This window comes from Psammomys obesus, unplaced genomic scaffold, assembly GCF_907164565.1.
Source record: "Psammomys obesus unplaced genomic scaffold, mPsaObe1.curated_primary_1811, whole genome shotgun sequence".
Lineage (NCBI taxonomy): Eukaryota > Metazoa > Chordata > Mammalia > Rodentia > Muridae > Psammomys > Psammomys obesus.
The window spans coordinates 9,079,324-9,091,316 of record NW_026590809.1 but is presented as its reverse complement, the minus strand read 5'-3'; the positions used below and the strand labels follow the sequence as shown (position 1 = coordinate 9,091,316).

Below are 11,993 nucleotides of genomic sequence, written 5' to 3'. Positions count from 1 at the left end.
AACACGTCAAAGGATTGATTTATTTTACAAAAGTCTTTGAGCCAAGTTCACGTTTAGGAGGGTACAGCTTCAACTCTGGACAGTTCATCTGGATTTCATTCAAAGCCACTAAAAAGACAAACATTTTAGGAAAAAAAAAATGAAGTACAAAGGCATCAGCTTCTGAAGGAGCTGCCCCTCCAAAACCACCCACCTGGCGAATTTCTGGTTGAGCACCCCAGAAAGGACAGCTCTGTGAAAGCCAAGAGCTTCTGAACTCTACTGCCCTTTTTTTTTTTTTTACAATTACCTGATCATGTGGGCAATATCCCAGTTAGTCTCTGCTGAGAGTGGTCCTTCTATCTCCACACCTTTTTCAGTTACAGTGGCAATTTGAAACTGAAAGAAAACAAAACATGCAATGAAAATAACCAGTCTGAACAAAGGTCCAACAGAAGGTTATGCCCTCATTTGAAAACAAAAGTAACAGACTATAGGTCCCAGAATTTGTACTTTTGTTTTTTTTTTTTTTTTTTTTTGAGACAGGGTTTCTCTGTATAGCCCTGGCTGTCCTGGAACTCACTCCATAGACCAGGCTGGCTTCAGAGATCTGCCTGCCTCTGCCTGGGAAGTGCTGGGAATAAAGACACGTGTGACCAGCACCTGGCTATACTGGCTATACTTTAATTTTTAAGACAGGGTTTCACTATGTAGACCAGGCGGGCCTCCAAGCCAGTCTACCCACCTCTGCTTCTCGATGCTGAGATTAAAGGTGTTGCCACTGTGTCTGGCTCCACAACTTGCGCATTTCAGTCTATCTCTTACCCGGTTATAAGAACGAGCATCTCGGTAGTACAGCACTCGCATGCAGCGTTCTATAAGCTCCCGGGCCTCAGTTTGACTCAGCACTGGTTGCTTCTCTAGAACGTCTCGAAGCAGAGGCTACAGAGGTGTGCAAAACATTGGAGAAATTAAACACTGGCTTAACAGCAGGTAACCTGCTCCAACCCATGTAAACAAGCACCAAAGTGACAGGCTTCTACAGATTACCTCAAAGGAATCCGGTGTTTTGTTTTTTAAAAGATTTATTATGTATACAGTGTTCTACTTTTATGTACACCTGCACATCAGATCTCATTGTAGATGGTTGTGAGCCACCATGTGGTTGCTGGGAACTGAACTCAGGACCTTTGGGAAGAGCAATAGGTGCTCTTATCCTCTTATCTCCAGCCTGGGTGCTGGCTTTTTTTTTTTGGTATGACATTTACTTATTTTGTATATATGTGTGCATATGCATACAGAAATGGGAAAACAGTTTTCAGGAGCTGGTTGTCTCTTTCCCCCATGGGCTGCTGGTGTCAGCCTTGACAGCAAGTTACCTTTACCCAGGGAGCTTCCCCCTCCCCCCAAACACACATACTCTTTTCTGAGATGGAGTCTTGCTATATAGTCGAAGCTGGTCTGGAAACATGGTTCTTCTGGCCTCAGCCTCTTGTGCACTAGGACTACAGATGTGTACCACCATGCCCAGCTAAGACACTCTTAAAGGGGAAGTCCCAGGGCCTCGACTCTGCAACAAGGTTATTCTTCCCATGGCCACATTTTAATAGAAGGTAATATAGACATTCTCCTTATACAAACAAAACCAGCTGCCCAACATCAGGAGCCCAGCCTGTCTCTTAGAAGAATTCCAGGGGAAACAGTAACAAGATTAGCTTCTCATTTCTATTTTTTCCCCCCATTGCTAGGCCCACTACTTACCTGAGCCAGGTATGCACCATAACCAGTGGCTAGTGAAGGGGCTTCATAAGCGACACCAAGCATGTCCACATAACCAAGGAAGCTAGAGGGGCAAACACATCAAAGAACTCATTTAATCTTCTATTTCTGAAGAATGGGACCACAAGGTTTGAATTAAAAGATGGGAATACGCTGGGATCAGAGAGTCTGGAGGTGGGGGAAGCAGGATGGCTCAGTGAGTGAAGGCACTTGCCACCATCCCTGATGACCCAAGTCAAATCCCTCAAATCCACTCGGTAGAAGAGTCTGACTTTTTAAAGACTTGGAGAGACACTTTGTAGGTGCTAAGTTAGCAGGTCAAAAAAGTTAGCAAATACCTTTCTCCATCTGCATAGCCTCCGATGACCATGGTGTTCCACAGCGGGTTCATCTTGGAGCGGCGGCTGTACATGGCCCTTGTCAACCATGAGTGAATGGCTCTAGGGCTATAGCTGTGTCCATCTCCCAACAGCTCTTCATCAATCCTTAAATGCAAATTAGTTGAGAAGGCAATGATAACGGGGGTCTGGTTCCCCATCCACCCGTGATCTACGCGTAACCTCCAGCCTCCCCAGTGCCCACCAAGTATTCCAAACATTCTTCACGTTTGGCTCTCATCAATTCCCCAAAGCCTCAGGTCCCTCCATTCCACCTACAGGAATTAACACCGGGGGGAGGGGGGGGGCTCTCCACTCCGCTTGTTGGCGACTTACACCATCTGGCCGAGAACTTGCTTCAAATACTGGAAATCAGCGTAGTCCCCTGAAGCACCCAGCATAGTGCTGTCGTTGACTCGCATAATACGCGAGATGTTGCGGAAACGAGCCAGGGAGCCGTAGGAGCCCAGCATGTCTGCAGCAATCACCACGCCGCCGTCGAACTTCACCCCGAGCACGGACGTCCCAGTCACCATGGGGTTCCTGAAGGTGAAAAGGGTCTCTGAGCGCCGCGGCCCGGCCCGGGTGCTACCGCCCGCGCGCCGCAGCCCCATTCCCTGCGCGGGTAAAGCGCAACTCACTGGGTCCGAGTGATTGGAACCTCGCAGAGCGCGGACGCCGGGTCCACGAGGGCGCTGTGGGTGGACGGGACGCGGTAAAACTGTCCCGGAGCCGGACCTCCGGCCCAGTGGCCAGCCCGCGACTCCCAAAGCGCTGCCATCTTAGTCACCGCAGCCGAAGAAATGAAAGCACTTGCGTCACCGGAAGCGGAAGTGGTTCTTTTCTGCTACGCCTCTCTTCTTCCTGCCAATCACGTCCAGCCGCCAGGACTTCCTGGCACCGTGCTAATGAAGTGGCCTGAGGAATCCTGGTCCAGAGTAATGGCTGGGACTGACAGAAATACATAACTTCTCATCCCTGTGTACCACTGCAGTAGGTGTTAGGATTGTGCTGCAGAGTTCCAAGGCGGGTTCATAAATCACGCCACGAAACTGGTTCCACGTGAAAGGTTTTATTAGGGGAAGGGGGGGGGGGGGTTACAGAGACCGCCTCTGGTCAAGGTGGGAGAGAGAGGCAGAGAGTCAGAGGGACAGAGGCAGAGAGGCGAGTCCTCTTACGAGCCCATGCGCAGGTGGCCTCACAGATGCCTGATGACCCGTTTGTCAGGTACCTTGGGGGCTGACTATAGAGATGCCTGATTACGGATCCCAACAGTAGATCTGAGCATCTGACAATTCAGGAGGAACAGGCCATGTGGGACAAGCAACAAAGCCGGTTGTCATGTTCTGTTTGAATCGGTATCCCAAACTCCGTTTGAAGAATCACTGAACCCAAGCTCTGTTACAGCTTTACATCTCAAAGCAGGCCCTTGTAACAGACATTATCAACCCATTTTATAGATAAGAAGCCTAGGCTTGAACTACAGTGATTTACCCCGTTACAGTCAGTAAAATGCAGAAAAGATACAAACCAAGCAGGAGAGATGGCTTAAGTTAAGAACACCCTGGTTCGAATCTCAGCACCCACGTGATAGCCCACAACCATTTGTAATTCCAGTTCCAAATAATCCAATACCCTCTCTGGCTTTGAGGGCACCAGGCACTTATGTGGTGAACAATGAAAGGGTGGGGGGTCGCTCATTCCAGGAACTGGGAACTGGGAACTCAGGGCTGGGACTGGATTGCTTCCAGTACTACATTCTGGACTACATTCTGGATCCAGGCCAACCTGGACAACTGAGAGACCCTGTTCTGGGGTAGGGGAGTGCTTCTTGGGCGAAGAGGTTAGTCACCGGGTCCCACCTTGGAAGAATGAAACCAGCTCCTGAAGTTTGTCCTCTGACCTTCGTGTTCATCCTGAATTCATACACATGCAATAATAGTGAATAAAGCAAAAGCAATGAGTTTCTTCTTGTTGTTCTTTCCTTTTTCTTCTTCTCTTCCTCTTCTCTTATTCTTCTCTTCCTTCTTTCGTCTTCCTTCTTATTCTGCTTCTCCTTCTCTTTCTCCTTCTCCTTCTTCTTCTCTTTCTGAGGCAGGGTTTCTCTGTGTAGCCTTGCCTATCCTGGACTCGCTTTGTAGACCAGACTGGCCTCAAACTCACAGAGATCCACCTGCCTCTACCTCCCTGAGTGCTGCGATTAAATGCATGTGCGACCATGCCCAGCCAAGTTTGTTCTTTTAATAAGAAAATGCCTTCCTGGAATGTGTGATAGGTTGGTCAGCCTGGGACTTTGGACAAAACTGAACATTTCTTTGTTGTCAGATGACCTTGCCCATTTACTAAGCAGAAGGAAAAGAATCCCGTGACCTAGAGACAGTGGAGCAATGCCTGCCTCCACCCAAGATAGCATGCAAAACAATGGGTCCCATTTTACTCTGTTCTGATTGGTGCCCCAGCCCCGTTCCCTTCCCTGTCTTTTTGTCTCCTTTTGCTGGTTTCCTTCCTCTGTCTAAATATATCCTGCTTGCTTCCATATGACACATACTCTATTACCTTCTAATCCCTTCACCCCAATCTCTTAAGAGCCCCCTTTTCCTTATATGGTCCCCTTTCTACTTGCCTGACACACCCACCCCACCTAGATTCCACATATGAGAAAATATAAATGTTTGTTTCTCTGAATATGGCTTATTTCATTTAGCATAACTATCTCTAGTTCCACCCATTTCCTTGAAAATGTCATGATTTCTTTTTTTTTTTCTTTGTATCTTAGTGAAGTTCCTTTATGAATAATAGCACATTTTCTTTACCTGTTCGTCTGCTGGTTGACATTGAAGCTGGTTCCGTTTCTTAGCTCTTGTGAATGGTGTGACAATAGACATGGGCGTGGAAGTGCACCTCGTTGTGCTAGCTTAGTCCTTTGGATAAATAAAGTTATTTATCCACTTTTAGGTTTGTTATTTGTTTTGAGGAAACTCTGTGCTGGTGTATAAGTTCGCATCCTCTCCAGCAACATGCACATGCTCCTTCCCACAGCAGTATCTTTTTAAAAATTATATTTATGTGCATGAGTGTTTTGCCTGCACATATCTATGCACCACAAACATGTACCTTTTCTGTCCACTGAGGCCAGAAATGGGTTTTGGGCTCCCTGGGACTGGAGTTACAAAGAGTTGTATGCTGCTATGTGGGTGCTACAACTCAAACCTTGGTCCTCTGGAAGAGTAGCCCTTAACCAGAGTCATCTCTGCAGTTTCTTCCCCCACGTCTTTGCCAGTATTTGTCATTGTCTGTTTTCCCTATGATAGATATTCTGACTGGATTAGAAGACAGTCACAAAGCAGTTTTAATTTACATTCTAATGATGTGTATGCATGTTTTTAAATATTTAGTGGTCATTTTTTCCATGTATACTCGTGTGTGCAGCTGTACATGTGTGCTCATATGTGTGTGTGCATGCAGAAGCCAGACAACAACCTCCCATGGGAACCTGTTGGTATAATGTTCTTGTGGAATGTATACAATTTACCCTTGTTCATGCAAATGCTGTCTGTTTTAACCCAGACATTTTCTAAGTATCAACTCTCTCAAGTTTGTGTAAACATGCCACCGTTTGTTCTCTGTATTGCCAATAAAACAACCAGCCAATGCTGAGCAATGGAGACAATAGGGTGGGACATCCTGGTCCAGAGGGGAGGAGAGAGAAGAGAATGAGAGAAGGGCTCTCAGAGGAGAGATCTGAGAAGAGAGAACCTGAAAATACCAGGAGATATGAACCAGACCTAAGATATGACTAAAAAGTGAGTATAATATGGGAAGTCTGAATGGGAGGAAGCTATGCAGGCTTGGAGGTTTAGGATGGAGTAATTATTGTCTAGCATTGTGCTCTAGGTGAATTAACTAAATCCCAGTCTCTGTGTGGTGATTTGGGTATATATCTGGTTTAGGAATAATCTCTGTTTAACTAAAAGATAAATCAGTAATAAATATTAATAATCATCAGCAGGAACACCAGAGACCTACTTGTTTCTGTTTCTCTAGTGCTGAGATTACAAATGCATGCATCTGTGTCCAGATTGTTATATAGTTTCTTGGCATCAAATTCAGTTTCTCATATTTGCAAGGTAGGCCGTTTAGCAACTGAAGCACCTCCCAATCATTTTTACTTCTTCCATTGAGAATTCATTAGCCCATTTTTTGACTGGAAGATTGGACAGGTATTTAACTATAAGGTTTCTTCTTCTGCTTCTTCTTCCTCCTCCTCCTTCTTCTTCATCATCTTTCTTCTTCTCCTATTACTGTCCTCCTCCTCCTCTGCCTCCTCCTCCCTCTTCCTCCTCCTTTTCTTGTTCTTCAGACAGAATCTTACTATGTAGCCCTGATTGGCCTGGAATGTGATGTGTAGGCCAGGCCAGCCTCTCCCTCGCAGAGATTCTCCCACCTCTTTTACCTGTATTAGGATTAAAAGTGTGCTCCACTTGCCCTCCGTGTCGGAGTTTCTTTTCTTTATTTTAATTTTTTATTGTTGTGTGTGTACGGTTGTTTTGCCCACATGTGTGTCTGTGTACCATGTGCGTGCAGTGCCTTTGAATTCCAAGAGAGAGCATTAGATTCTCCGGGAACTGGCGTCCCAGAAGGCGAGCGGACATGTGGGTGCTGGAAACCAAACTGAGGTCCTCTGGGAGAGCAGACAACGCTCCTAACTGCTGAGCCATCTCTCCAGTCCCAGTGTTAAATTTCTTTATAGAGTCTAAATATTACTCTCACATCAGATGATATATTCATTAGTGTGATCAAATACCTGATCAAACCAACCAACCAAACAAACATACTCAAGAGAGGAAGGGCTTATTTGGCTTAGAGTTCCGAGGGACACAGCTCATCATGGAAGTGAGGTCACAGACCAGCAGCAGGAGGTGAAGGTCACATCACATCCACAGGCAGCGAGCAGAGCGATATAAAAATCTGCAACACTTGCTTTCTCCTTTGTATTAAGTCCCAGACCCCACGGCACAGTGCCACCTGCATTTAGGTTATGTGTTCCCACTTCAATTCATTCTAGAAACAACCTCACAGACGCCTGTTGGAGAACCCTGCTGTTTGAGGTTGGAGAACTATTCTGACAGGATACCCTCTCCCCAGCAGGGCTTCCTACTCTCTGCCTGACCTCATCTGGAGAATGACTTTAGGCAAAGATGCCCCTAACCATGTCTGATATATGGCCTTTGGCACAGTTCCCTGCTAGCTCTCCCCTCCCTGGGCCTGCGGGATAATAGGTGCGGTGTTCCCCTTCATATGCTATGCTGTTTAATGCAAATCAAGTGTCCTTGAGGTGCCTAGTTCTAACCAATTATGTATACATGCCCTGGGATCCCCCCACTCCCCACGGGTATCTAGCCTTTGTTCTCCCTGAATAAAGTTGAACTTTGCTGAAGTGGTTCCCAGAGGCTGTTCTGAGCCCTATGCTTCACGTCCTCCTCCTGCCTGCATGGGCTGCTGGCCAACAATCCCCCAAGGAAGAGGAGACCCACAGATGCCTAGGAGTTTGTCTGCTAGGTTATTCTAGATCCTGCCACACTGACAAGCAGAATTGACTATTACAGATATATAGCTGGCAAAGATTTTCTGCTGTTTTACAGACTGTAAGCCCATAATTATAAAAATAAGGTTTTTTTTCCCTATGCCTGCCATAGCTCCCAAATAATGACACAGAGACCTATTGTTTTTATTATAAAACTTCAGGCACTATAACTGGGCAGATACCGAGCTATTTTAACCTATGATGGCCTGGCCTACTTCCCAGGCACACAGACTATTTTACCTGCCATCTGAGTCTCGCTCTGGTATTTCCATGTCCTCACGGTAACTCCCAATAGTGACTCCTTCATGGTAACATACACTCTCTCTCTGGTCCCCCCCGAGAGACCACCTCACTGGGATCAGAAGTCCCACCTTTACCTCTCCTGCCCAACTATAGGATGTTCAGCTCTTTATTTGACCAATCAGGAAGTGATAGACAACAATTTTTACACAACAGTGAGACAGGAGATTTTCATAGAAATGGCAATGCCAAAGTCTGGACTGCAACCAGATCTCTGGGTACAGAAATCAGCATTTGAATACACAATGCACGAAAACGTCCTCCAACATCTTCCTCTTTTAGTCTAATAAAAGGCCCTTTTCCTATATTAATAAACTATATACAATAAAAATTATGAAAATTATCAGGTAAAAATTACATTCACAATGTCCAGTCCATTTGTATTTGGCAATATTGGAAAAAGTACTCTTCTAGCTATCCTATCTTGATGAGTTCAGAGTTCTGTGTTTAAATCATTTTCTATTATAACATGCATTTATCAACCTATAGGTATCTTCCTTGGACCATAAAATATTTTTCTTATATTCTTAACAACTTAAACTTAATGTGAGACTATAACTATCTAGTCTTTAACCCTGTAAAAGAACTTATAAAAATAAATGTTACCTGAGTAAACAGGAAGTACAAAGAAAGCAGTTTCCAAAAATATACAAATGATAGAGACAGCTTACTGCCTGGACAGTCAAAGGCTTCTCAGTATTGTTGGGGCTTCATCTTCAGCCTTCTGGCCCAGGATATGATAGACATTTCTGTGAAGCAGGTATTATGAAGGACTGCTTACTTTCTCCTTGCAAAGTTCAGCAGTAACTTCCGCATCCCACTTGTCCGGTTTGGACAGCATATTGTCAGTAATTGAAGCAAGGACAGTTTCTTGCCCAGGGGCTAGCTTGGCACATCTCAGGCAAACTCTATATGGAATTTCTTCAATGTCCATCATCTTCTTTGAAGTAGAATAGGGGTGCTGCCAGGAGGAGACATGTCTCACTGTCAAAAAAAAAAAAACCTTTTTACTAATAAAGCACCTTTAAATGTCATATTCTGTAGATCTCTGAGGTTTTTGAAGACTATCTATCTATAGTATATCTGAATAGGTAAATGTAGCTTGTTTCTAGCTATTTAATATCTGTTTAACTTTGAAAACTAGTACCTAATATGACCATCAGTTTGATTGACTGACTAATAACTTGCATTCCTTAATTATACTACACAGTTTATAATGTAGCTTTTTAAAAATTATTTATTTATTATGTATACAATGTTCTGTCTGTATGTGTTCTTGCAAGCCAGAAGAGGACACCAGATGTCATCAGAGATGATTGTAAGCCACCATAAAGTTGCTGGAGATTGAACTCAGGACCTCTGGAAGAGCAGCCAGTGCTCTTAACCTTTGAGCCATCTCTCCAGCCCCCATAACGTAGCTTTTAAAAGAACTAGAACTTCACACTGCATTTTTAAATGAGTCACAGAGGTACAATTTCTAAAACAACAGTTGAAACATATATATGCACATGTATATAATATAAATAATATTGTAACAAAATATGATCTTACATTTGTATCAATATACAAAGATCATACCAGTGTCAAATTTTGGCTTGTTGAATGCTCTTTAGGTCAAAAGTAGATTCAATAATCTACCCTTTTCTCCAATCATTCTTATATCCCCCTTTTTTTCTTTTCATCTCTTCTCCCCCAACACTAGATAGGAGAGAAAGAAGGATAGAGGAAAGAAAAAGAAAAAAAAAGAGATTCCTGACTCTAATCTCTTTTAATTTGTTTCCTCCCTAACCAAGACCATTAACAAATTGTGACCAGCCAGGTGGTAGTGGCACATGCCTTTAATCCCAGCACTTGGGAGGCAAAGGCAGGCTTGGTCTTTGCCAGCTGCAATTAAATTCTGAGGACTCAGAGAGGGTATAAATACCAGAGCCCAGAGAGAGAAAGGAGGCTTCAAGGACGCTCCGACAAAGAAAGGATGATTCCAAACACTTTGAAGAGCCGGTTGGAGAAGGAAAAAGGCTGCTGCTGGATATACTGATGACTGAGATTGGTATTGACCCAAAGGACCCTATGACCCTAATCAGAAGGAACTAAGTCCAAAGAGGTCTACATCCTCTTTTCCTTCTAACCTTTCTCTCCTACTTAGTGTTAGGGTACTGTAAGATATTAAGAGGGATAAAGAGTGAAGAAGGGAGGTATAGGCATTAAGGAACCTCAAATAAAACAGAGGTAAAAAGTAACACCAACACAAATTTTGAAGGAATCCCTAACTTTTTTCTCCTGTTAAAAGAAAAACAAAACCTTTTCCCTGATGCAACACATTTCCTGCCTTCAATTCTGAAGTTAAGACATCCTTAAAATAAATAGGCTGGTTTAGTTCAGCAGTTTTTTCCATAAACCATTGTCTCTCAGCAGCTTTTTGTTGTTGTTCTTCATTAGCTTTTGGAAATTATAAAGTTAATAAAGCATTATGTACTCTATCTCTAGGAGTCTTTTTTTTCTTTACCACTTTCTGCTTATTAAGTATTCCTTTTAAAATATGGTTAGATCTCTCTACAACTGCTTGTCCTGTAGGATTGTAGAATATACCTATAATACATTTTATATTGTTATATGCAAAAAATGTTTCATTTTACCAGAGTCATATGCTGGAACATTGCCAGTCTTAATTTGTACAGGTATCTTCATAATAGCCATAATATCTAAGAAAGGTATAATTACAGAATCAGCCTTTTCAGAACTCAAAGCAGTTGCTGATTGAAATCCTGAATATGTGCCCATAGCATGGTACACATATTTTCCAAACTCTGCAAAATCAAACACATCCATTTGCCAAATTTCTTTCCTTTGGGTACTTTTTGGGTTACTTCCTTCAGGTAATGGAGTTTGGTTATACAAAGAACAAATAGGACATTTTCTTATAATTTCCTTGGCTTGTTGCCAAGAAAATTCTTTTTTAAAGCCTTTACTGTTAGCATGGTGTTTCTTATGAAACTCTGAAGTTTCTAGTAAACTTCTTGTCGCTGCCTTGTAGTGGAGGGCCCAGCAGACGCACATGGGATATGAGATGTGTTACATACAATGGATGAATTCTATTCCTGATTACTTGTTACAGTTGAATAAATAGTGAAGTTAATTCTGAACCATCTGGAATAAGTTCAGCAGTTTCTATATGTAAAACAGTGTGGGGAAGGTTAAAGAAAGCCTTTTGGAGGCCCATGGGGAATGGCGAGTGAAGTGTCAGTGATTCCTAAGACTCCTCGAAAGGTCCTGATCCACTGCACACGGTGTTGATCCACTAGGGACTCCTGACACTAGTGAAGTCTCAAAATGGATCCGAGGCTAGGATAGTCCCCCTATTCCCCCTTCTTTACGGAATTCTCCTAAGATGACCTTGACCCCCCCCCCACACAAACCTGCTCCCCCATCTCCCACCTTTCCTTATAGTCGCACCAACCTGATTGTTACTGGTGCTTGAGGCTGGCATGGGATGTTCTAGTTGACCTTTCAATCATCTAAAAGCTGTTACACTGGACAATAAAGTTAGCTCTGCACCTTTGAGTCTGGTCTTCGAAGTCTGATTCCTGGGATTCTGCATGGGCTCCATCATCCTCATCCCCCTTCCCATAGGTTCCTGATCTCCAAAAAACAACTCTTTCTGCATATTGTAGGTCAGTAACTGTATTAAGAGATTCGGGCTGGGCATGGTAGTGCCCACCTTTACTATCAGTTCTTGGGAGACAGAGGCAGGAGGATCGATGTGAGTTTGAGGCCAGCCTGATATACAAAGTGAATCCAGGACAGCCAAGGCTACATAGAGAAACCCTCAAAAGATCAAGAGAGAGAGACAGAGCTAGGATATATTTTCAAATGCCACACACTCAACAGATCTGGATATGAAAAGATTTATTTGGGGGAGGGAAAAGGAAGAGGAGTTAGAGGAGAGGAGAAAGAGGAGCATAGTAGGAGCACCC

At 43.7% G+C, this 11,993-nt stretch overlaps 1 protein-coding gene across 1 annotated transcript; it reads right to left on the bottom strand.

The window, feature by feature from the left end:
• On the bottom strand, positions 1-2,947 carry Psmb4 (proteasome 20S subunit beta 4). Its single transcript, XM_055609011.1, has 7 exons — positions 2,777-2,947; positions 2,472-2,678; positions 2,097-2,243; positions 1,741-1,822; positions 805-921; positions 290-378; positions 1-108 (listed from the first exon to the last, which is right to left on the bottom strand). Exons 1-7 carry the CDS (start codon positions 2,914-2,916, stop codon positions 96-98), a joined length of 795 nt encoding a protein of 264 aa, XP_055464986.1. The 5' UTR covers positions 2,917-2,947; the 3' UTR covers positions 1-95.
• Between the last annotated feature and the right edge of the window lie 9,046 nt (positions 2,948-11,993).

What these genes read in the sequence shown, in the direction of transcription:
- Psmb4 (XM_055609011.1), bottom strand. Translation starts at nt 2,916, where the DNA reads ATGGCAGCGCTTTGGGAGTCGCGGGCTGGCCACTGGGCCGGAGGTCCG. An exon ending in ATGGTGCATACCTGGCTCAG is followed by an intron (nt 922 to 1,740) that starts GTAAGTAGTGGG and finishes ACACCTCTGTAG; the next exon opens with CCTCTGCTTCGAGACGTTCT. An exon ending in ATGCTCGTTCTTATAACCGG is followed by an intron (nt 379 to 804) that starts GTAAGAGATAGA and finishes GTTTTCTTTCAG; the next exon opens with TTTCAAATTGCCACTGTAAC.